This window comes from Cricetulus griseus (assembly GCF_003668045.3).
Source record: "Cricetulus griseus strain 17A/GY chromosome 1 unlocalized genomic scaffold, alternate assembly CriGri-PICRH-1.0 chr1_0, whole genome shotgun sequence".
In the NCBI taxonomy this organism is placed as follows: Eukaryota; Metazoa; Chordata; class Mammalia; order Rodentia; family Cricetidae; genus Cricetulus; species Cricetulus griseus.
This window is the reverse complement of record NW_023276806.1, coordinates 129,316,727-129,340,845: the sequence shown is the minus strand read 5'-3', so window position 1 is coordinate 129,340,845 and position 24,119 is coordinate 129,316,727. Positions and strand designations below refer to the sequence as shown.

At 49.5% G+C, this 24,119-nt stretch overlaps 1 protein-coding gene across 1 annotated transcript; it reads right to left on the bottom strand.

Annotated features, from left to right (window-relative positions):
• Positions 1 to 923: 923 nt before the first annotated feature.
• Erbb3 (erb-b2 receptor tyrosine kinase 3) lies at positions 924 to 23,673 on the bottom strand. Its single transcript, XM_035451355.1, has 29 exons — positions 23,366 to 23,673; positions 21,807 to 21,866; positions 19,958 to 20,154; positions 18,999 to 19,185; positions 18,210 to 18,335; positions 17,545 to 17,610; positions 17,278 to 17,396; positions 17,023 to 17,164; positions 15,395 to 15,508; positions 15,190 to 15,310; positions 13,376 to 13,449; positions 12,777 to 12,867; positions 12,199 to 12,404; positions 11,885 to 12,017; positions 11,147 to 11,237; positions 10,821 to 10,975; positions 9,762 to 9,815; positions 7,642 to 7,777; positions 6,597 to 6,716; positions 6,374 to 6,472; positions 5,966 to 6,151; positions 5,692 to 5,847; positions 5,388 to 5,463; positions 5,050 to 5,196; positions 4,849 to 4,946; positions 4,573 to 4,761; positions 4,400 to 4,471; positions 3,903 to 4,203; positions 924 to 3,764 (listed from the first exon to the last, which is right to left on the bottom strand). Exons 1-29 carry the CDS (start codon positions 23,553 to 23,555, stop codon positions 3,235 to 3,237), a joined length of 4,236 nt encoding a protein of 1,411 aa, XP_035307246.1. The 5' UTR covers positions 23,556 to 23,673; the 3' UTR covers positions 924 to 3,234.
• Between the last annotated feature and the right edge of the window lie 446 nt (positions 23,674 to 24,119).

Below are 24,119 nucleotides of genomic sequence, written 5' to 3'. Positions count from 1 at the left end.
ACTAGAGTAAAATGGCACTATTGTTCCAGCGGTAGGTTTTGATGGGGGCATCTAAGGGAAATGTTTAGGAGGTATTTGGTCACTCCAAAGAGAATGAGTTCTGAATTATTTCAGGCTTTCAGTATTCAACCTATGTAGGAAAAAACAAACAAGATTTGGGGTTTTTCTCTTTTCCCAAGCAAGCGCTTTGGCTTTTCTTGTTTACACTTGCTACTTTGTAGCGATTCCCAGTAAAACGGGTTAATAAAAAGGAGTAGAAACAGGGTCTGGAGAAAAGGCTCAGCGTTTATAACCTGGTATTCCTGTGGAGGGAGTTCGCAGCACCATGCCAAGCAGCTTGTAATTTGGGCACTGCACTCACCATTGCCAGCCCCTACTCCCTCATATACCCATTTTTTTTGTTTGTATGCTTTTTTGCGTTTTTGTTTTTCGAGACGGTTTCCCTGTGGCTTTGGAGACTGTCCTAGAACTAGCTCTTGTTCACCAATGCCCGGCTACCCAGGTTTAAAAATAAACTCTTAAACCGAGCGTTGGTGGCACACGCCTTTAATCCCAGCACTCACGAGACAGAGGCAGGCGGATCTCTGTGAGTTCGAGGTCAGCCTGGTCTCCAAAGCTACACAGAGAAACCCTATCTCGATAAACCATAAATAAATAAATAAATAAATAAATAAATAAGATCTTAACATTTAAATAAAGCTGGAGAGATGGCTCAGAGGTTAGGAGCACTGGCTGCTCTTCCAAAGGTCCCAGGATCAATTCCCAGCAACCACTTGACAGCACGCACTATCTGTAATTCCAGTTTCAGAGGATCTGACACCTTCATACCAATGCAAACACAATAAAGTTGAATTATTAAAAAAACATTTAAATAAAAAATTGGGAATGTCAGGAGCAGAGGAAGCTACTGATTGCTAAGAAGCAAAGAAAAGGGATGGTCTCAATGCACTCTTCAGTTGATAAAAATCCAAAAGAAACTTGGCATCTTTATTCAGACATGTATAAAAACAAAACAAAAAAACTTTAATGGTACAAGAAGACATTTTCCCTCAGTTCCCATCCAGGAAGACTGAGGTCTGAAGATGGATCCTCTTTCTATCCCACAAGAAGTTTCTCATTACTGGTTAAGAATAATTCCTAAAATGAGTCTTGGAACCTTTGTGAATTGACTGTAAGGAGTGTATATTATCCACAACATATGTGGGCTATGAAAATGTCCAGTTATTTGTCCTTCTGTGTTGTCTTCACTCCTTCCTGAGATGAGAAGCCTGTGTGCTGGAGGAAAATGTGGCCCTTTGGCGTTTGCTTGATTCTGTGCACAAACAAGGAGTCTGGCAGTTCACAACTTGGGAGGCTGAGACAGGATTGCTGTGAGTTGAGTTCAAGGCCATCCTCCTGGGCTACATAGTTCCAGGTCACTCTGCAGAGTGAGACCCTGTTTCTATCTCTGTCTCTGTCTCTGTCTCTGTCTCTCTCTCACACACACACACACACACACACACACACACACCTTACAAGGGCTTGACACAGGTACTCCTTGATACCTTATAGTAAAAAGTACAGGCATTAGAATTGGGAAGATTTTGAATCCTAGACCTGCTGCTTAATTTCTTCATGGCTCAGTCCCCTATCTGAGGTTTTGCTGTCCACAGTTTTAATAACCCACGATCAACTACAATCTGAAATATTGAATGACAAGTTCCTGAAATAAATAGTCCCTCAAGTTTAAATTGCACACCATTCTGAATAGCATGATGAAACTACAACCATCCTTTTCTGTCCCACCTGGTAGACGAATCCTCTCTTTGCCTAGGGCATCCATACCAAATATCCTTAGTCACTTCACGACCCACCTGTTATTAGACTGACCAACAGTGACATCACAGTACTTGTGTTCAAATACCCTTATTTTACCTACAAATGGGCCTAGAATGCAAGAGTAGTGATGCTGGCAATTCCGAGAAGTATTTGTTTGAAAAAAGGTCAAAGTTCTTGACTTCATATGGGGGGGGGTCATATGGTAAGATCTATAATAACAAATCCATGAAATTATGAAGATAGACAAATACTACTTTTGCTGTGGCACTTCAAACTAAAAAAATGACGGCCGTAATGGATGATAAGTTCTTAGGTAAGACGGAAAAGGCACTAAGCTATAACATTCAGTTTTGTAAACCAACTAAAATATTAAAAAAAAAAAACCTATAGGCTAGGTGATAGTGATGCACGTCTTTAGTCCCAGCATTCAGGAAGCAGAGGCAGAGGGGATCTCTGAACTCAAGGCCAGCCTGGTCTACAGATCAAGTTCCAGGTCAGCCAGGACAACACAGAGAAACCCTGTCTCGAAAAAAAAAAACAAAAACCAAACAAACACTACAGGATTCAGTACTATCCACAGACTCAGGGACGTATTGGCTATTTTGGAACACTCAGGGGGACTCCTGCATTGGTGAAATGTGATGAGCTCTACCTCACAAAGCTGTGGAGACTGTAATTGAGATAATGCAGGCAGAGTTCAGTTTGATGATGCCTGGCTCATAGTAAATGTTCAATTCATAGTTATTGGTATCTACACCTAACTTTCTTTACTCCACATGTTTTAAGCTTCTCAGTCTCTCCATGGGATTAAGAGTCTCATGAGCGCCGGCTTTAGTGGCACACGCCTTTAATCCCAGCACTTGGGAGACAGCGGCAGGCAGATCTCTGTGAGTTCGAGGCCAGCCTGGTCTCCAGAACAAGTGCCAGGACAGGCTCCAAAGATACACAGAGAAACCCTGTCTCAAAAAAAAAAAAAAAAAAAAAAAAAAAAAGTCTCATGAGCCAAAAGTTTACTTTCTTCCTCCAGCTCTGCTAAATCTCTTCTTCCTTAGGACAGTCTGATGGGAAACGAAGGCCAAGTCCAATCCTAACAAGTAAGAGCCTGAGAGAAAGGGGCTTAGAGAGTAATCCTTCATCTCTCCAGGGAGTCTCCCTGAGGAAGCCGAGGGATGGGACTGGGAAAGTAGACAAATAGGAAAACCTTCTCTTCTCCTGGGGTTGGAGTAAGAGAAGAAAGTGCACATCTGGCTATATACCACAAAAATTTTGTGAGGATATGTTTACAAGTCTCCAAAGACTGGACGGCATTGTCTAGGACTGGAGAAATGGGACTTGAGGGAGAGGGGTGAGGAAGGGGTACCCTCAAGAGGCACTAGCTGCCAACAAATGCTCCCCGAGAGTCTCAAGGAGCAGAGGTTAAGTTCTCTGGGCATTCGCCTTGGGAAAAAGCCTGCTATGCCAGTAATCAGGGTTGTCAAAGGCAGAGTCGGTGGCTTCTAAACTACGCAGAGTTTTGAGGCGGGCATATCGAACATGGGGGGCATGATGTCCAGGCCCCTGGAAAGCTCTCATCTCTTCATACCCTTGTTCAGCTGCAGGGCAGGCCCCCATGGCCGCATAATCGCCCCCGCCACCACCTACACCGCGCCTGCGGTTCATATATTCATAGTCCTCATCTGGAGTTGTGCCAGCAGAGGGCACGATGGCCACAGGATGGAGTGGGCAACTCTGCGTGCTGCCCAGAGAAGCACTGAGGTCTGAGGCCACATCCATGTACTCGTAACCCAGCTCTTCAAGGGAACCAGGCCTAGGGGGCCGAGGTGGGCTGCTCCTTCTCTTCCGGTTCATGTATTCATACTCCTCGTCCTCATCTTCTTCTTCAGTACCCAGCACAGAGCTGAGACCTACCGAAGAAGAAAGAGTACCTTCCCGGGAGGAGGATGTACCTGCGGTTGAGAAAAATTACAAGTATGTATAGAACTTCAGAGAAATAACAAGGAATGGGGTAAGTTACAAAACAAATGACTAGGAGACATCAGAAAATATGAAAGAATCTAGGGGAGCTTGGAGAAAAAGCCAGGTACCTTTGAGGTGTGTATCTGGCATGACATAGCCATTGACATCCTCTTCCTCTAATCCTGGTGGAGAGAGCGGGGTGACAGGGGTAAGCAGGCTGTGTCGCTGTGAATGGTAGGCGCTGTCTCCACGTGGCCGAGGGCTCCGGCTCCGGCTCCGGCTTCTACACACCGACACTTTCTCTTGGAATTCAGCCTCAGAGCCTGTCACATGGCCCTCTGATGACTCTGAGGCCAGACGTCCCCGTGGAATTGGATGCAGAGAGATGGGACGGGGGCACTGTTCGCTACCCCCCAGAACTGCAGAATCCTAAGGAGGAAAATAACAGGCAACAATACAAGGAGAGTTAAACTGATTTAGAAGGAGGCGTGGTTGTCCAAGGCCTTCTCTATTGCAGGGTGTTGATTAAACCTTCAAGATTTGAAGCGTCTTCCCTCCATATCTCTATCAACACTTCCAAGCCCTTAAGACTCTCTGCCACCCCAGCCTCCAGCTGCCGACTTACCAGACAAGCCTGCCCGAGATTACTCTGGTTCATGGGCATGTACCCAGAGGAGGGGCTTAAAAGACTCTGGCTCTAGGATGAGAAAGGAAAGAAAAGGGTTAAAATGAAGGAAGAACTCTTTTAGCATGGAGGGTTCATGGAGCAGAATCCTCTGCACTAAGAAGGTGTCCTACCCCACGAGGCCGGGTGAGCGTTCCCAGCGGTAAGCTGAGGGCAGAGCCCAGTGTGGTCGCCAGGTTGTCCTCCTCGGCCTCCAGATCCAGGTCCAGGTCCAGCTCAGGCTCCAGCTCTACTTCCTCCAGCTCTTTGTTTGTCAGGGCAGAGGGTTCTGCCCCAGGAGGCATTCCAGGCCCACTCTCCCTCTACAGGAGCAGATAGCCATCAGGTGGATTCTAGTTCCAACCAGGTCTTCTCTCTAAATGACTTGGCACCCTCAAACCCCTCCTCACCTTTATGACCAGATACCGAGGTGGGTCACGGGCCATCCTGGTGAACTCATTGGCTAGTTCTTTAAAGGTCGGGCGGATATTCTCATCAATCATCCAACCTGTGGATGAGATGGAGGGGTTAGTGCAGAAGAGAAGAGAGCCAGCCATGGAGGAGAAAGGAAGGCAGTCAGCTAGAAAAGCAGGGGTCAGCAAACAACTCACACTTGACCATGACCATGTAGACATCAATGGTGCAGATCTGGGGCTGTGCTAACCGCTCTCCCTTCTCTAGCAGGTCTGGTATCTCAGCCAGTCTCAGCCCCGCATAGGGCTCTGCCCCGAAAGTCATCAACTCCCAAACTGTAACACCTGATGTAGAAAGAAGTGAACTAGTAAAGTATGAAAAATAGATACAGGCTATTTAAAAATAGTAAAGGGGAGGTAGACTGCTTTAATACAAGGATCAAAAGTTAGTTAGGTGGAGAGTTCCTAAGAAGAGGAGACACAAAAGATAGTGGGGGACTTGGGCTGATGACATGGGGGCAGCCAGGTATGCGCACCGTAACTCCAGACATCACTCTGGTGTGTGTATTTCCCAAAGTGGATACATTCAAGGGCCATCCACTTAATTGGAGTCTGAAGATGAAAGATAAAGGTATTATCAGTTAATTTTCACAAATGTCCTTACTGTCTTTAAACCACAAGTTCTCTACCATCCTTTGTTTTCTGAACTTAACATTTTCTGCCATTCTCAGTTCCCTCTCCTCAGACTGACCACGGCTCACCTACATATCTCAGAAAGAGCCCCCACTACTCCGTACTCCAGGCTCCTCCTACTGGACATCCCCACCCTTGTCACCTTACCTTGGCCTCGCTGTGTAGTAACTGCTTGTCTTCTGGTGGCAAAAGGTCAGCCACACCGAAATCTGCCACCTGCACCTGACTGGGTGACTTGAGCAGCACATTGCGGAGAGCGAGGTCCCTGTGCACCATGCTGTGTTCCTCGAGGTAATACATACCCTAGAGGAAGAGCCGGCCAGTCACTGAGCAACAGAAGCTGCCCAAACCCCGTGTCCTCAGACCTCAGGCAGGCCCTGACTTTCCCCAGTCAGCGGCGGCTATCACAGTCTCCTCTCACCTTGGCAATTTGTACTCCCCAGTTGAGCAGCAGCTGTGGCCCCAGTGCTCCACGGTGCTGCCTCACATAATCAAGGAGGGAGCCCAGAGGCAAGTACTGAGTGACAAGCTGCAGAGCCGATCCTGGGCATAGTCCCAGGAGACGCACAATGTGGGCATGGTCTAGGCTACCAATGGCCAGCATATGCTGCAAAACGTAGGAGGTATTAGCCAGGAAGAAACAGGTCCAGGTTCACTCCACAAAAGCACACCCAGTCCACCCAATCCAGAGATCCCTCTAACATACAAGTACAGCATGCCTAACATGGATCTCACACACTGCCTGCCAACACAAGATCGTATGTCTACATGCCTGGATCCAGCACTGCCTTTCTTTTAGTGGCATTCGGGCTTGCCTTCCTTCACTTACATCAGTCACAGATTGAAAACTCTGCCGCCCACTCTTGTCCTCGATGACTTTAATGCAGACTGGAATCTTGATGGATTCTCCCTCAGGGATCCAAACCCCCTGAAAAGTTTGGGGTAGACATAAAAAAAAAATCATTCTTTTCATGTTAATCTTTTGCCAAAATCCTTCTCCCATTTTTCTGACGTCTTCTCCCCGCTTCTCCAGGCTTCCGTGAGTCATTCACCTTGTGGACAGTTCCAAAGACACCAGAGCCCAGCACTTTAAGCTTCCTCAGCTCTGTCTCTTTGAAGATTCTAGCCAAGACTTTGTTTGCCTTCTCGCTGGGGTCCAGAGGCTCGATGCTCTGAGGAGCAAATAGGAAGGAGACACTTAGAAAAGCCTACTCCCACAAGCCCACTCCCACCTGCCCCCCACAGGTGGACGCCAAGGGCAGCAGAGCCCAGAGCTGAGGGCAGGAAGAAAGACAGTCTTTAGTCCTGGAAAGTAATGTAGTTTCATTGAGGAACAACAGGTCCTTCAAGGAACAACAGGACTGAGGAAACTGTGCTGATGAGAAGAACCCAGAGGTTTGCCGGGCAGTGGTGGTGCACGCCTTTAATCCCAGCACTTGGGAGGCAGAGGCAGGCAGATCTTGAGTTCGAAACCAGCCTGGTCTACAAGAGAAGAACCCAGAAGCTTGGTTTCCCTCTGAGCAGCATGAGGGGAGGAGATACAGTTGTACTCCAACTTGAAGACCTCTCACACAAGGCTGGTTCTTGTTGTTTATCCCTCTCTCCCCTCACTCTAAGATGAGGGCTTGCTGTATAGGTCAGACTGGCTTGCCCTGCCCCGGCCTTCTAAGTTCTGGAGTTACCACCATGTTCCAAAACATCTGTCGAGCAAGCTCTCCCCACACCACTCTAACCCATCAGCCCTTATATCTACCCATCAGACATAAACGATGAATATGAATGTTTATATCTAAGTTACATAAACTGAGGCACAGACAAGGAAAGCAGTTCCTTCAAAGTCATGGCAAATGGCAAGAGCAAGATGACAATACATGTTCCCACTTCTGGTGTGGACTGGTGTGTACATCTATGTACATGTGTGTTTCTGGGATTGGACAGGTCTTCGCATATGTTGAGCAAGCATCCATCACTCTACACTGTCCTCTTAAAGAAAGGGACTATATTCTAGGGAAAGAGAAGAGGAGTAGCATCCATGTCCTACCACTTACCCCAGGAGCAGATTGTAAGGGTGTCTCCCAAAGTCAAGCTAATACTTACCTCACCCCGTTCCAAGTAGCGCCTCATCGCTCTTTTATTCTGAATCCTACGTCCACGCCAATAGAGAAAAACGACTCCCAGAATCAGAAGAGCCACGGGCAGTCCGACCATCCCAGCCATTGCCAGATGGGTTTTGCTATGGGATATAGAAAAGACCAGCATCCTAAGTTTACAGCAGCTTCACAAATGTCACTTATATGGTATACATCTGAGTTAGCATTCACCTCTACAAATATCCATGAGCACTGAAGGAGTCAGCCTAAATATGAGACTTCTAAGCTAGTGTAAGCTAATTTTAGGAAGGGAATGCCGGAAGCCATGATTCTTGAGTCCAGTGATGGTGGAATATATATATATATATATATAAATTAAAGAATGACCCTAGTGGACGGTTCAGCTCGTGCACACGCGCGCGCACACACACATATGGGTTACACTAAATGGACTCAGGATTATTAATAGTGATAGTAAAAAGGAGGACAGGAAATCAGGAAGGGGACACGCTAAGGGCATTAGGGGGACCTAGTGGGAGATAATGGTGGATTGGTATGATCAAAATACATTATATAAATGTACTAAATTTCCAAAGAATAGGTAACAAAAAGGCCGGGCAGTGGTGGCGCATGCCTTTAATGTCAACACTCGGGAGGCAGAGGCAGGCGGATCTCTTGAGTTCGAGACCAGCCTGGTCTACAAGAGCTAGTTCCAGGACAGCCTCCAAAGCCACAGCAAAACCCTGTCTGGAAAAACAAAAACAAAACAAAACAAAACAAAAAGAATAAGTAACAAATATTATTTAAAGGGTGGTAGTGAGGGGGGTTTAGAGAGATGGCTCAGAGGTTAGAAGCACTGGCCGATCCTGCAGAGGACCTGGGTTCAGTTCCCAACACCCAAATGGTGGTTCACAACCACCTTTAATTCCAGTTCCAGGGGATCTGACAACCTCTTCTGAGTCACACAAATACATGTAATTAAAAATAAAAAAGTTGAGCCCGGCTTTGGTGGCGCACACCTTTAATCCCAGCACTCGGGAGGCAGAAGCAGGTGGATCTCTGTGAGTTCGAGGCCAGCCTTGTCTCCAGAGCGAGTGCCAGGATAGGCTCCAAAGCTACACAGAGAAAACCTGTCTTGAAAAACCAATAAATAAATAAATAAATAAAATAAGACTTTATCTTAAAAAAAAAAAAAAAAGGCAGGGGTAGCAGGGAAGAGACTGGAAAGATGGTTCAGCTGTTAGGAGCACTTTCAGAGGACTCAGGTTTGGTTCCCAGAAGCTACATCATAGTTCATAACCATATATAACTCCGGATCCAGGGGACTCCAGTGCTATCTGCTGGCCTTCCCCAACACCAGGCCCACATGGTACACACACACACACCTTCAGGCATTACTCACACATATAAAAATAAAAAATAATTATTTTAAAAGGCAGATGTAGTGATACACACCTTTAATCCCAGTATTAGGGAGGCAGAGGCAGGTGGATCTCTGAGTTATAGGCCTGTCTGGTCTACATAACAAGTTTTGTGCCAGCCAGCACAAAAAGCAAAATCAACAAAAAATATAAAAAATAGCGGCTGGAGAGATGGCTCAGAGGTTAAGAGCACTGGTTGTTCTTTTCAGAGGTCCTGAGTTCAATTCCCAGCAACCACATGGTGGCTCACAACCATCTGTAATGAGATGTGGTGCCCTCTTCTGGCCTGCCAGCACACATGCAGGCAGAACACTGTATACAAAATAAATACATAAATCTTAAAATATATACATATAATAAGTTTTAAAACAAGGGCAGAATGGGACACTGGAGAGCATTGGCTGCCCTTGTGGAGGACCTGAGTTCGAGTCCCAGCACCTACTCGATGACTCACAAGCATCCATAATTCCAGTTCCAAGATATCCCATGCCCTCTTCTGGCATCCAAGGAGACTAGGCAAACAAGTCACGCAAAGATATACATGCAGATAAAACCATACACATAACATTTTTCAAAAGGCAGAATGAGTCAGGCAGTGGTGGTGCACACCTTTGATCCCAGCCCCCCCCCCCAAAAAAAAAGCAGAATGAATAGCAGTCTTTCTCCCAAATATTCCTGGGTTCCACAATCTCCAAGTTCATCTTACCTCATTAATGCCTCTGTTTGGCCTAAACAGTCTTGTAGTTCTGGTCCCTTACACCTAGAAAAGAAAACCACCTTATTAGTGGGTAGACAATAGAGGTTTGGGCCAACAAGGTGGCTCAGCAGTAAAGGTCCTTGCTGCCAAGCCTGAGGACCTGAGTTTGATCCCTGGAAACCATATAAGGGAAGGAGAGAGTCAACTTCCTTAAGTTGTCATTTGATCTCCATACACACACCATAGCACACATGCACACACTGTGCCCATATACACAATAAATATTTATAAAGTAATTGTTTTTACATGCAACTCCTATAAAAGTAATTTTTTAAAAGATTTTATTTATTATGTATGCAGTCTTCTGCCTGCATGCCGGCAGAGGGCACCAGATCTCATTCAAGGTGGTTGTGAGCCACCATGTGGTTGCTGGGAATTGAACTCAGGACCTCTGGAAGAACAGTCAGTGCTCTTAACCTCTGAGCCATCTCTCCAGCCCTAAAAGTAATTTTTTAAGAGACAATAGAGACTCAGGTCCAAGAACCTCTACATATAAAAGCTTCTTTCAGAACAAACCTATTGTGGCACCGGGAGCCCCAAACTGAGCTCCTAAACAGAGGAGACTCCACTCCCACCCCTCTTGAGTATCTCATTCCCCATCTCTGGCTCACTACAATTTTTCTTGAATTAAACTCCCGAGCTTATTCTAGCTTCCCCTAACGGTGGTCTACTTTCGTGCTGTGAGTTTCTCTTCCTCCAGTCCTTTACTCTGTAGCTGGAAGTGAATTTTTTTTAGATTTATTTATTTATTATATATATAGTGTCCTGCCTGCATATATGCCTGCCAGAAGAAGGCACCAGATCTCACTACAGATGGTTGTGAGCCATCATGTGGTTGCTAGGAATTGAACTCAGTAGCTCTGGAAGACCAGCTAGTGTTCTTAACCACTGAGCCATCTCTCCAGCCCTGGAAGTGAGTCTTAAGTAGCTGAACCTCTCTTCTTGCTTCTCCCCTCATCCTAATTAAATGTCCCCACTCCCCCACCTCCTTTTCATCCCATCACTCACCCCTGAGTGCAGTTCTCATGGCAGGGCCGACATTCATTCTGAGCATCTGGGTACTTGTAGATTGGACCCTTGGCACCTAGGATTCCATGGGGGCAGCTGTTGACACAGTGGGGCCCATCACGGAAATGGGTACATTGAGCACAAGCCTCAGAGCCCTGAGTAGAAGAGGATTGTGGAGAATGAGATCTCAGTATTAATTCCAGCCTTTATCCCTTCAGGATTCTCATGTACAGATCCCAGGGTTCTCAGGCTCCCCTGGGAATTTGGCCATATCATTCTGTAGACATTGCCCATCTCCCTCACAGATCCCAAGGCTGCTACTGTACCGAGCCATTGCACGTGCTGGTGCCCTCCATGGGAAGGCATTCTGGGTGGCAGGAGAAACATTCACCCTCATGAGCAAACTCCCGAGGCTCCCTGCAGTGGGGGACAGACAGAGGGAGGTCACTTCCAAAGTTCTGACCTTCATGCCCTTATTCTGTAATAAGGGCTTTCTGCTTCATGCTCACCAAGACACAAGCAGAAAGCTGCCTACAAAGCCAGGGGTGGTGGCTCACATCTGTAATCCCAGAACTTTGGAAGCTAAGGCAGGAAGATTTCCATGAGTTCAAGGCCTGCCTGGATTACAGAGTGAGACCCTGTATAAAAACAAAAGCTAGCAGGCAGGCAAGCAAACAAGAAAGAAATAGAGGACCAGATGTGGTCATGCACACCTTTAACCTCAGCGCTCAGGAAGCAGAAGCAGGAAGATCTCTGAGTCCTGTCTGGTCCTGCATAGCAAGTTCCAGGCCAAGACTATAAGGTCCTGTCTGTCTGTCTCTCCCTGCCCCCACTCCCTCACTCCCTTGCTCCCTTCGATCGAGCCAGACACGGTGGCTCATAGCTGTAATCCCAGCATTTGGAAGGTTTAGACAGAAGGATTTAAGGCCCGTCTGGGCTACAGAGTGAGTGGGGGGTGGGAGGAGGGGGGGAAGGGAGAGTGAAAATCACAGTTCATTAGCGCCTGAACTCCTCCATCCATCCCTGGGCCTTACTCCACCCTCTTGGCATCCTCCACACTGTACCCTTTCAGGAAGTTGCAGTGAGTCACACAGACACCTTCCCGGCTGTAGTTTCGACAAGACAAGCACTGGCCAGGGCCTGGGCCCCAGCATCCCCCGGAGGAGCACAGTGGGTCACACACTTTACCCTCTGCCTCTGGAAAAGAACAGACAGGTTAAGAAAAGACTCAGGACTCCCAGGAAGCCTTCTTCTGAACAGTTCTTCATTGCTGCCACGTCCCACGTCCTTACTGGCTCCATCCCTCAAGCCTACTCCACTTTGAGGGTCTCACCTCCCCAACCACCAGTTCTTACTCCTGGTAGGCCCTTCCTCTCACCACATTCTCTCGGAGACCGATTATACTTGATGTCAAGTCTGTCATCCGAAGGCCCCCGGAGCAGTCTTGTCCAGTTCAGAGAATGGTGGTAGCAGAGCTGCTGATTGGCACTTATGTAGACACGCCCAGCACTAATTTCCTTCAGGGACCGGAGGCCCAGGGATGTGACATTCAGGTTCTTCATGATCAACAAGGAGAAGCCCCGGCTGGAATAAGGAGGCAGAATTAGAAGGCAGACTATAAAGGGAAAGTGGGATTTATTTCCACTCAACAAATTTGCTCCAGGCTAAGTTAGAGCCATGGAGAGGGATTCCCTCTTTTGGCGGGATTGTTTTCTGAGACAGATCTTACTACATCTCTGAGGCAGGTCAGGAATTCACTATGCAGCCCAAGCTGGTCTTGAACTTGCTGTGACCCTCCTGGGTCAGCCTCTGCAATGTTAAGGTTACAACCCCACATTTGCCCCCCCCCATTGTGTTAGCAGACTACTGGGGGCTGTTGGTTGGGAGACGCGCTGTGTTTCATAAGGAGACGCCCATCGCAATGTCTGGAGAAGATATCACCTCCACCTTACTCACTTGTAGAGGCTTCTGCCCCCGATGGTTGTCAGGTTGGAAAACACACTGAAGTTGTGCATGTGAGGAGGCCAGGACTGGATGTTTAGGTACCCTGAGGGGTTGGAGAGAGGCATATAAGCAGGGAGTCTTCTCCTGCCCTCAGGTTCCCTGTCACTGTCCCACTGTGCCTTGGAGTGTGACTTTTTTTTTTCTTTCCTTTTTTTTTTTCGAGACAGGGTTTCTCTGTATTGTTTTGAAGGCTGTATGGAACTCTCTCTGAAGACCAGGCTGGACTCAAACTCAAAGAGATCCATCTGCCTGTGCCTCCCGAGTGCTGGGGTTAAAGGCGTGCGCCACTTCTGTCCAGAAGAGTGTAACTTTTTTTTTATTATTATTTATATACAGCATTCTGCCTGCATGTATGCCTGCATGCCAGAAGAGGGCACCACATCTCCTTACAGATGGTTGTGAGCCACCATATCGTTGCTGGGAATTGAACTCAGGACCTCTGAGCCACCTCTCCAGTCCTCGAGTGTGACTTCTCTTAAGTGGTTTAACTATAATGCATGTCGGTGGGTCATCTGCTCCTTCCAGCAAAGGAAGTCTTTGATCTTCCTCACCTGTGATCTCCCGGACCGTCCTGAAAACATTGAGCTTCTCTGGGTCCAGCGCAGGGATCTTGTGCCAGGGGTCTCTGGGGGAATAGTGAAAACTTTTCAACAAAGAAGAGGCATGCATGACTCAGTGGTAATAAACACATCACACCTCAAAACACAGTTTCCAGATGTCATTTTTCCCTGCTGTGCCGGGGATCAAACCCAGGGCTTTAAATATGCTAAGCAAGCTGTGGTATTATAACCCAGCCTCTTGGCTCCTAAATCATAGTCTTCATCCTAAGGAAACAGAACTCCTTGGAGAGGTGCTGGTGGTGTGGGAAACACAAACAAATACATGCGGCCGGAGCATCTCTCGCCAAAAAAAAAAAAAAAAGAAATGGCCCAGGGCTGCTCACAACTGTCTGTAACTCCAGCTCCATAGAATTAGACGCCCTCTTCTGGTCATCTCGGGCACTGCATGCACACGGTGCACAGACATATATAGAGGCAAAACACCCATACAGCATAAAAAAAAAAAAATAAACAAACCAGGGCAAAGGTGAAAGCACACGCCTACAATGTCAGCACTAAAACTTAGGAGGCTGAACAAGGGTGGCAAGGTCGAAGGCCAAACTGGACTACATATGGAGACCTTATCTCACTGGAAAAACAAATCAAAACAAAACTGAGGTAAAGGTGTACGTGCCTGTGTGTATAGGGAGGAAAAGAGAGAAATGATTTTTTAAAACAATGCTCAAAAACAAAACACAACAAAAACATATGTAGCTGGGCATGATGGCACTTGCCTTTAATCCCAGCACTCAGAAGGTAGCAGCAGAAAGATCTCTGAGTTTGAGGCCAGCCTGGTCTACAGATCAAGTTCCAGGACAGCCAGGGCTACACAGGGAAACCCTGCCTGGAGAAAACAACACTAGCTGCTCTTGCAGAAGGTCTGGGTTTGGTTCTTTTTTTTTTGGTTTTTCAAGACAGGGTTTCTCTGTGGCTTTGGAGGCTGTCCTGGAACTAGCTCTTGTAGACCAGACTGGTCTCGAACTCACAGAGATCCGTGCGCCACCACCGCCCGGCTTGGGTTTGGTTCTTAGCAACTACATAATGGCTCACAGTCATCCCTAACTCCAGTTTCAGGGGATCCAGTGTCTTCTTCAGAGCTCTGTGGGCACCAGGGACACACATGGTTCAGAGACATATGCAGGCAAAATGTGGATACACATAGAATAAAATCAGCAAAAGCAGCTGGGCGGTGGTGGCACACACCTTTTATCCCAGCACTTGGGAGGCAGAGGCAGGGGGATCTATGTGAGTTCAAGACCAGCCTGGTCTCCAGAGTGAGTGCCAGGACAGGGTCCAAAGCTACACAGAGAGAAACGCTGTCTCAAAAAAACAAAATAAACAAATAAATGTAAAAAAATTAAAAATAGACAATTGTTTTCATCATTTTTTGGGTGTGTGGGTGGGTGTGCTAGAGACATAGACAGCTGTTAACCTGTCTCTGTAAACTGTTACATCTCTGGCTTCCTCTTATTTAGATTTAAGGAAGAACTTGTAGAAAACTTTAGCTGGTCCACACACTGGCCTACACTGTCCCTGCACATACCGTTCCTCAGGGTAATACTGTGTTGCTTGGGGATGCCCCTTGAGGGATGCAAGCTCCAGGTGGAAGGTGGAGTTATACATTCTCTCAGGTCCTTTGTAGCACCTAAGAGTTTTTAATGCCTTACATTTCTAGTCAGCTGCATGGAGGGTTTAAGCCATTGAAAGGGTTGTGTGGCGGAGGGCGGGGGGGGGGGGGAGTAGGGCAGGAGAGCAGAGTCTCTCACCCGTTGAGGCCTGTGATGAGGAAGTCAAGGTTGCCCAGGATCTTGGTGCAGTTCACAAACCCATCAATGTTGCTGGAGTCCACAGTCTGGTAGCGGCTTCCAGAGCCTGTCCCCTCACAGGCTGTAAAACACAAGAGTCTCAGTGCTGGGTCCTGGGTCACCTTAGAGAAAAGGGTGGGTATAATTCTCACTGCTTCCAGCTCACCTTTTGGGCACAACCCTCCACAAGGCTCACAGATTTTGAGTCCATTTTTATCTACTTCCATCTTGTCAGGAGGGCAAGCCCTGACACAAGATGTCTGATCCACCACAAAGTTATCTAGGAAAGAGGAAATCACCATTAGATATACTGCCAACTTCTTTTTTTTTTTTTTAAGGATTTATTTATTATGTATACAACAATCTGCCCCCATGTATGCCTGCACACCAGAAGACAGCACCAGATCTCATTACAGATGGTTGTGAGCCACCACGTGGTTGCTGGGAATTGAACTCAGGACCTCTGGAGGAGGAGCCAGTGCTGTTAACCATCTCTCCAGCCCCTATACTGCCAACTTCTAAGACTGCTCCTTTTCACCCGTTTCTCCTGCACTGGATTTGCCCCACCTACAACCTAGGGTTTCTCAGGTCTGTCCTATAAATTAGACATCTCTTTGTTTTTAAGATGCCCTCTAGGGGCTGGAGGGATGGCTCATTGGGTTAACAGCACTGGCTCCTCCTCCAGAAGTCCTGAGTTCAATTCTTGGCACCCACATGGTGGCTCACAACCATCTGAATCCCATGAGATCCAATGCCCTCTTCTGGTATGCAAATGTACATATGGATAAACACCCATATATATAAAGTACATAAATAAGGAAATTTAAAAAATGGTCTCAAACTTTTTTTTTAGAAAATAATTTAATTAGCAGGGCAGTGATGGCACATGCCTTTAATCCCAGTACTCAGGAGGCCGAGGCAGGTGGATCTCTGAGTTTAAGGACAACCTGGTCTACAGAGTAAGCTCCAGGATAGCCAGGGCTACACAGAGAAACCCTGTCTCGAAAAACCAAAAGGAAAAAAAAATATTTTTGTTATGTTTAATTATGTGTATGTGCATCTGTCTGTGTGTGTATGGGTACCCTTGAAGGTCAGAGGCATCAGATACCCCTGTATGGGTGCTGGGAATCAAACTCAGGTCTTTTGGAAGAGCAGCAAGTGCTCTTAACCACTGAGCCATCTCTCCAGCTTCCTATTTATTTTGTGTATATATACAAAATTTATTTTGTGTACCACATTTGTGCCTGGCACCCAAGGAGTCCAGAAGAGGATGCCATATCCCCTATAACTATAACTGTAGGCTACCATGGGTTGCCTGATAATGGTACTAGGGGCTGAGTCCTGATATGGGTACTACATACAGGGCAGCAATTGGTCTCAGCTGTTGAGCTGTGTTTCTAGCCCTGGCATTAGACTCTTCATGTAGCTGAGGATAACCAGGAGTCTCTGATCATCCTCCCTACCCCCATCTCTATCTCTGGGGGTTATAGCACACTATTTTGCCCAGTTTATGGTATTGGAGTTCTCAAACCCAGGGCTTGTGCACACTAGGCAAGCACTCTGTCAGCTAAGCTGCATTCGAAGCCCCCTTTGCCATTTGTTGTTCCAACTGGCCACAGCTAGAAGTCTAGGGGAAGCAGTGAGGAGCATGGACATAGAAGTCACTCACTAGTTGAGGTCACATGATCACATCTAGGTTCCCCTAGTTAACATCTAACAACCCAATTTTGCATTCCAAACTTGTTTCTAGAATCTTGGGTCCACTATTATTGTCCCTTCCCCTCAAACACTTACGGGGACAGCTGGCCACACAGACCCCTCCGTACTGATACTTAGTATGGGGGTTGGGTTCAAGCTGGAATGTTAGCTTGTTGTACACAAGAGGCTGTGGACACCGGGGCACACAGGCTCCACTGTCGTTGAAGTGTCGGCAGGCCTGAGGATAAAAAAAAAAAAGATTGCTAACATTTATACTGTCTATATACCTCTACTGCTCCCCAAAGCCTATACCCCCATTTCAGATCACAGACAGTCAGTACCATTACGTACAAAGCAATCTGTGTCCTGGGGCCCAGAGCAGCCTCCTGCACACTCATCATGGCAGCACTGGTTAGGGTTGGGCCCAAAACAATGTCCGTTACACTGAGGGGCACAGATAGTCTTGGTCACTAGGAAAAGAGAGAAAGCCTGGCAGTCAGGGCTGAATTCAGAGGCCATCGCCCATTCTAACGGTTAGGATTGGCACAGGCAGGATTGCATGGGTAGGGGTATGAGAGGGTGTGAGCTTGAACTCTTTAGAAGGAAATTCAAACCCACATATCTGGCAGTCTTCTGGGCCAGGCCCCCAGCATCGCCCCTTGCAGACCTCATGACAGGGTGGACCTGGATGGGAAACAGGACAACACACAGGACCATCAGGGCTGACTGAGAAAGGCTCACTTGAATCAACAGGGTATGATGTCAGCACACAAACACCTCAATCCCAGGAAGCAAGAGCCCTGGGCTGTGTCCCTCCCTGCCCTTGGAGAGCAGGGCTGGGCGCAAGTGAACCTGTCAACAAGGGGTGGAGCCACTCCCCCACACTACCCACTGGGCAGCTGAAAGGGAGGGGCTGGGGCAGATGCCAACCTCAGCCCCAGTGTCATCCCAGGAACTTGGTTCCTCCCAGACAAACAGATCCTGTGCCTGAGTAGACTAGGTCAGAGCAGCAGAGATGTCATATTGTCAGGAACAACAGGGGTTAGTCCAGAGTTCTGGTCTCCCTGCTTAGCATCCAGACAAGCTTGGCCTCTTCTCTGGACACACTAGTTTGAGCTCCAGGAGGCTGACCTGGTCCCTCCTGGGAGGCAGGCTCTTGGGTCAAGGGCCTGAGGAAACTGTCTGGGGGAGCTGGGTTCTGATAAAGGATCTAGCAGGGATGGGAAAGGAGTCTCTTTGGTTTGCTGGGGGCAAGCGGGGCCATCTTGATCACCACCACTTACAGTTTCTACCATTGTTCTTCACCACAATGTCAGCACCCTGAACCCTCACGATGTCCCTCCAGTCGATTGTATCCATATGGCAAAGTTTGTCATTCTTCTCAATATAGACACCCCCTGACAGAATCTCTGTGGTGGGAAGAAAGGCCACAGGCTGGAGACCACAGCACAACTCCTCCTCTCTACCTTCCTACCAATCCAAAGGACACTCAGACCCAGGGGGATCATGGGCCTGACCCACAGGTGGTCCAATCAGATTCAGGCTTCAGGAAAAACTGGCTGACCCTCGCTAGCAGAGGAGGAGCCAGGCTAAAGAAACTCCTGCCTCCTCAGACACCTGTCTAGATCCGGTTTAGCCAGTGGGGGAGGGGCAGAGAGAGGAGGACAGGACATCCTGATTCATTCCCGGGTTTACCTGAGTGTAAGGAGAGAGCAGGGGATGAGCACAGGGTGCCTGGGTGGTGTTTAACCCACTGTGCTCTTCCAGCTGGTCGGAGCAAAGACAAGATCCCAGGGAAGGAGGGATATCAAGAGACTCTTATACTTCAAAGTTGGAGGAATGGGCAACAGATCCGATTCCAGCCCCACAGTCACACAAAGTCCCTCCCTCCTGCAGCAGATGCCCCCAGATCCCTCCTGGGGCCCTCTACGGCTTAAAGCACGGTGGGCTTTTAGGCCACCACGGAAGTGGGTAGCTGAGCAGATGAGCTTAGAGTGAGCTATCTTAGGTCGTCATCGAGGATGTGCCTGTCGGCAGAGAGGACAAGACCAGAAGGGATCACGGACACTAACCAGTAAGCTGGTTGAAGCGGAGCTGGCGGAGAGCGTGGCTGGAGTTGGTGTTGTAATTCAACATGACAAAGATGGCAAACTTCCCGTCGTAGACCTGGGTTCCCCGTACCACTCGGAGGTTAGGCAAGGGTAGCGTGGAGAATTCATTCATGGCCACCAGGACGTAGCCTGTCACTTCTCGGATCCACTGTGACAGAGCAGGTCACATCAGTGACAGGGACAGGGGCTAAGGCCTCGGGCCCCTCTGTCCCTTAAAGCACCGAGAAAGAAACCCTTGACTCTTTTTATTTTATTATTATTATCCTAATGTTAAAGTGCTCTACCACTGAGCCACAGTGGCCCTTTGACTCCAGTCCTGAACTCATTAGCCCTGAACTCCTGGGCATTGTTCTACCTCAGCTTCCTCAGGAGATGAGCTTGCAAGTGCATGTCACTGTACCCAGCCTCAGGGGGAGGGGGAGGAAGACACTGATTCCAGGACCTCAAGCATGTTCTGCAAGCAGCCCACCACTGAGCTAGAACCCCAGCTCTGAATTCCTTCTAGTTCCTAATTTGTAGGGAGTAGGCTGTCACACCACTGTGCCACTTTCGTGAACAAACGGCCACAGAGATGACTGAGGGTCCACATTTCTTCTCAGAGTCACTCATAACAGGAAGGTTCTAGCTTAGTCCCTTCCTCATCTCTCCAGATGCCTCTGTGTCCTTGGGTGGCTTACTGTATAGTTCTGTATACTAGAACACCACCTGTTCTTTCTTGTGACCAGCTTCTACACGTCCCTGGTTACAGGACCAGACCCCCCCCCCCCCACTATAGTCACTGTCTTCCTAAGGATAGAGGTTTGAGCCTTCAGAGCTCCTGAGTGCAGCAGAGGGTGGTCCTGAGAAAGGGGAGGCATTTTCTAGGGGAAGGCAGGAGGGACCAAGAGGAGTCAGGCTGAGGGAGGGGCTGTGCACCGCACCTGCAGGAAGGAAAGGTCAGCATTGTGTCCTGTGAGAACAATCTCCAGGTTGCCCATCACCACCTCACACCTCTCGTAGAGCTTGTACAGCGTCTGGTATTGATTCTCGGCATCGCCAGTCACACTCAGCCCATTCAGAGTCCCAGGACACACTGTAAAAATGGAGGTGGGGCAGTCAGGTAAGCTAGATGTCCCCTCTATATAAACCCCTCAGTTGCCCTCAGTTACATTCGGTTGCCTCTGACCCTGCCCACTAGAACTCCAAGGCTGGGGTCTCCTCACTTCCACGATCCCCTGGCCATTCCAAACAGAAAGGTGAAATGTGTGCTTTTCCTCACCAGGGTCCCCAATGGACCTCTTTCAGGGACTAATTTGGGCACTGAGGGGTTAATACAGAAGGAAGACATCAGGGGACTTTTCCTCTCCCTGGAAAGGACACATTAGGCAGGGATCAAACTTTGATTGCCCTCTCCTCTCCTCGTCAACTAAGGCACTTACTTCTCTGCCCCCATCCTGCCTCTCTCTAAGGCCCTGGAATAAACATCTCTTTGGGGCTAGCACACAGCCCCTATTGTGTCTACAGAGGGTGGGATGGGGGCAGTGCCTGGGGCCACACAGTTCAGCCCACAATGAGTCGATTCTATCCAGGAGGAGGGGGCTGCCCCACCCTATCCCAGACACCCCATCCTCAGCAGCACCCCCCTCTTACCCCGGAGCTTTGGGCTCAGACAAGTGACCTCACTTCAGGGACAAGCCCTGGTAGTAGGGTGGGGGTCAATGGGAGCTTTGTCTCCAAAGCTGGATAAGGAGCTGGCGACCTCCCCTTTCCTGAATTCTGGCTTCTCTTCTACTCCCTTCCCCTAAGCCAACATGCTCCAGCTCCCCCAGCACCTCTCCAGCCCCGGAGAGAAACAGAACAGACCCTTCACACCCTCTGAAGCCTTCTTCCCAATTTCACTGTCAGCAGGATTCATTAAAGACTTCTAACAGTGGCAATGCTCCTCAGCAGGAGAGATGGCTCCAGGGGAGAGCCAGAAGAGTGGCCAGTACACTCCAGTCTCAGGCTTTCACTTTCCTTTGTAAAAAGGGAAGTCTTGGTCCTTGGTGCTCTATGGATCTTTCCTCTGACACAGAGGAAGAGCATATGGGGAGGGTAGAGGTAGGGGTGCGAACCACCTGCTTTCACCACCCTTCCCTGAGGCAGGGCAAGAGCATAACAGTGGGAGAGAGAGCAGAGGCCCCAGCTCCTCCTGCTACATACACCTCTGGTCTGGCCCCTTCTTTAAGATCCTTATCCCTAGGCCAGCACTTGGGAGGAGGCAGGCTGATCTCTGTGAGTTCGTGGTCAGCCTGGTCTACAGAGCGAGTGCCAGGATAGACTCCAAAGCTAAACAAAGAAACCCTGTCTCGGAAAACCGATAAATAAATAAATAAATAAATAAATAAATAAAGCCCTCTTCCCTATCAGTCTCCATAACAGAAAGAGTGAGCTATTCCCAGCAAGGAGGCATGAACAGCCTGGAGGCTCCCAGAGGCACCTGGGAACCCCAGGGTCCTCGGGCTGAAGTGAAAGACTAGGAAGGTTAGTCATTTCTGAAACTGCCCCACCCCTGTCCCCTTCCTGGCAGGACACCCCTCTGCCAACCCTTCTCCCAGATAAGGGAGGAGCTAGGATCTCTGTATAGGGAAGTGGTGTGTACGTGTGTTGAGCACTGCCACACCGTGCACAACTGGTGCACCAACATGTACACAGTTCCCCGGCTCAGAAACATATATCGCTCTGGCCCTGCCTGGAGTCTGTATTGAGACGTATCACAAGTGGCCAGCGCATCCCATCTGCCCACAGTACCTTGTACACCTTGCGTCTTATGCTTTGCAAGGGCCTTACAGGTCTCGGTTACCTGCCACCCTGAGGGCAAAGTCCATATTTCACAAACAGGGGCAAAGGGCCTGGGCAGGACGGGAGTATAAACAACTACCCAGGAGGAGCCAGGCAACTTGGGGACCGGCGGCAAGGAAGCAGCAAGAACTGCCTGTTGGTGGGACCTAAGCTCAAAGAGGAGCGATGTCAGAGCCCTTCTTATATGTAGAGCACAGACTGGGGTTGGACAGAGCAAGAACATGCAGCCCCTCAGAAGTCTCCCCTCCACTGCCCCAGCCACACACACAAGGGGACAAAGGGGCTATACAAGGCTTGAGACAGGGCCGGATGCCCAGAGGCTGCAGGATAGAGATAAAGGGTAGAGAGAGACTCAACCATGCCTGCTCCCTGCTTCTCGGGGAGGGTGGTGGGAATCCCGGACTCCTGGGTTCCTGGTTGGGGGGGACAGAGGGGGAGAGAGCACACAATCAGATGGAAGAGTGATCCGGTCACTCCCCTGGCACCTCCCCCTCCAGTCTCCAGACCACCCCCTCCACCAGCTGGGAGTGTTCACGCCTCAAGATCCCAGGGGCTAAATTTAGGCCCAGCAACTGTGGGGGAAGCACAGGTGGTTTCTCCCACTCCCACTCTGGGGAAGGGGCCCTGGCTGTACCCCAAGATGAGATGGGGTGGGCGTGAAGCGAGATCAACGGGACTCGAAGTACACCAGCCCCAGAACTCTCCAGGTGCCCCTAGTCCCAGAGACAGCCAGAGGAATGGGCTCAGACGGCGTGGAATGGGGGTATAGAGAAGTAAAATCTAGCCTCTGTCTGAAGTTAGACAACTGAATGGGGGAAGGGAAGAAGTTGGGTCTAGGAGCGAGTTCACGGAATAGGATGTTCAGAAGGTAGGAGAGAGAGAACTAGGGCTAACTGTCCTTTCCCCCACACCTGCAGCTCAGGAAATAGTACAGTACATAGTAGATGCTCCACATGTTAATTGAATTGACCCGGCCTCGGTAAAGAGAAACTGGCTAAGTTGGGGACCAGCTTATCTTGTGGGAAGGCAGCCAGCCAGCCTCCGTGAGGCCTCTCACTCTGAAGTCACCTGGACTTGGCCCTCAGGTTAATCTCAGCCTTCTCAAGGCAGCCCCACTCACGGAAGAGGAGGTGCCATTCTTGTTTTTCCAACATCAGAAAACAACAACTTCAACCCTTGCATAGCTCCGCCCTGCCGGCAAAACAACGAAACTGGGGGTTGCTGAAACCTGGGGCGGGTGGGGTGGGGACCAGGGAGCCAGAGAGCAAACCGAGACCCTTCAAGTCAAGGCTCCTCGGGTTTGCAGAAGGGTCCCTGCCCGCCCTCTCTGCAAGGCCCTCAGATGCTGTCCACATCAACCTGATCAGAAAAACACCAATCAGAGGGTCAGCGACGCCCCGGGGGAGAAGGGGAGAAGGCATCCAGGAATGCAGTCCCTGCCCAGCCCACTCCGAGAATCAAGCCACACGCTCCCCTCCAAGGTGGTCCCGGTAGACTCGGGGTCGCACCCCGCAGTTGAGCGCGCCAGAACCCGAACCCCTTGCCCAGGGTCTGCGCGCGCTCAGGTCGCGCTCGCTCTCCGCTTCCAGCCGGCTGAGGCTCCCCGCGCCGCTTACCTGCCTGAGAGTTGCCCATCTCGGAACCCCGGGTCAGGCTGAGAAGGAAGCCCAGCACCTGCAGAGTCCCAATCGCCCTCATGATTGCAGCGGAGGGTGAAGGGAGCCCAGCCGAGTCTGGCCCGGGGGCCCCTGGGTTAGGACATCGAAGCGACAGCCACCTGAGCAGCCCGGCGCATAGGTGGTGGCGGCAATCGGAGATTGCAAACTGCAGCAGGAGCCGGAGTCGGAGTCCCGAGCGGGACGGCAGAGGAGGGTGTCTGTCTGGGAAGGAGGGACGGAGGGAGGGGAAGGGGGAAGGGGGTGTGAGTCACGGCCGCGCCCCCTCCTGTGCGAGGCTGGAGTCGCCGGTGGCTGCAGCCTGGGACACCCGCCCGGAGCGCGCCCCGCCAGCCCGCAGCTTGGCCAAGAGGGTCAAGGAGGGGTCTCACTCTAGCAATTTCCCCCGGAGATGGCTAAGAAGACATCAAGAACCCAAATGTCCCCGGGCCGGGGAAAGGTAGTGGATGCGGGTGGGGAGAGCGCCAAAGCCCAGCCCCCTGAAAGCTGGCCTCGCCCATTAACCAAATCACCCAACTCCCCTAGCCGGTTGGATCACTTGAGGGGTTTGTTTTTTTCTTTTCTTTTGGAGTGTGAATATTTCTAC

What these genes read in the sequence shown, in the direction of transcription:
- Erbb3 (XM_035451355.1), bottom strand. Translation starts at nt 23,555, where the DNA reads ATGAGGGCGATTGGGACTCTGCAGGTGCTGGGCTTCCTTCTCAGCCTG. An exon ending in GAAGAACAATGGTAGAAACT is followed by an intron (nt 17,611 to 18,209) that starts GTAAGTGGTGGT and finishes TTTCCCATCCAG; the next exon opens with GTCCACCCTGTCATGAGGTC. An exon ending in TGGAGGGTTGTGCCCAAAAG is followed by an intron (nt 15,311 to 15,394) that starts GTGAGCTGGAAG and finishes TGTGTTTTACAG; the next exon opens with CCTGTGAGGGGACAGGCTCT.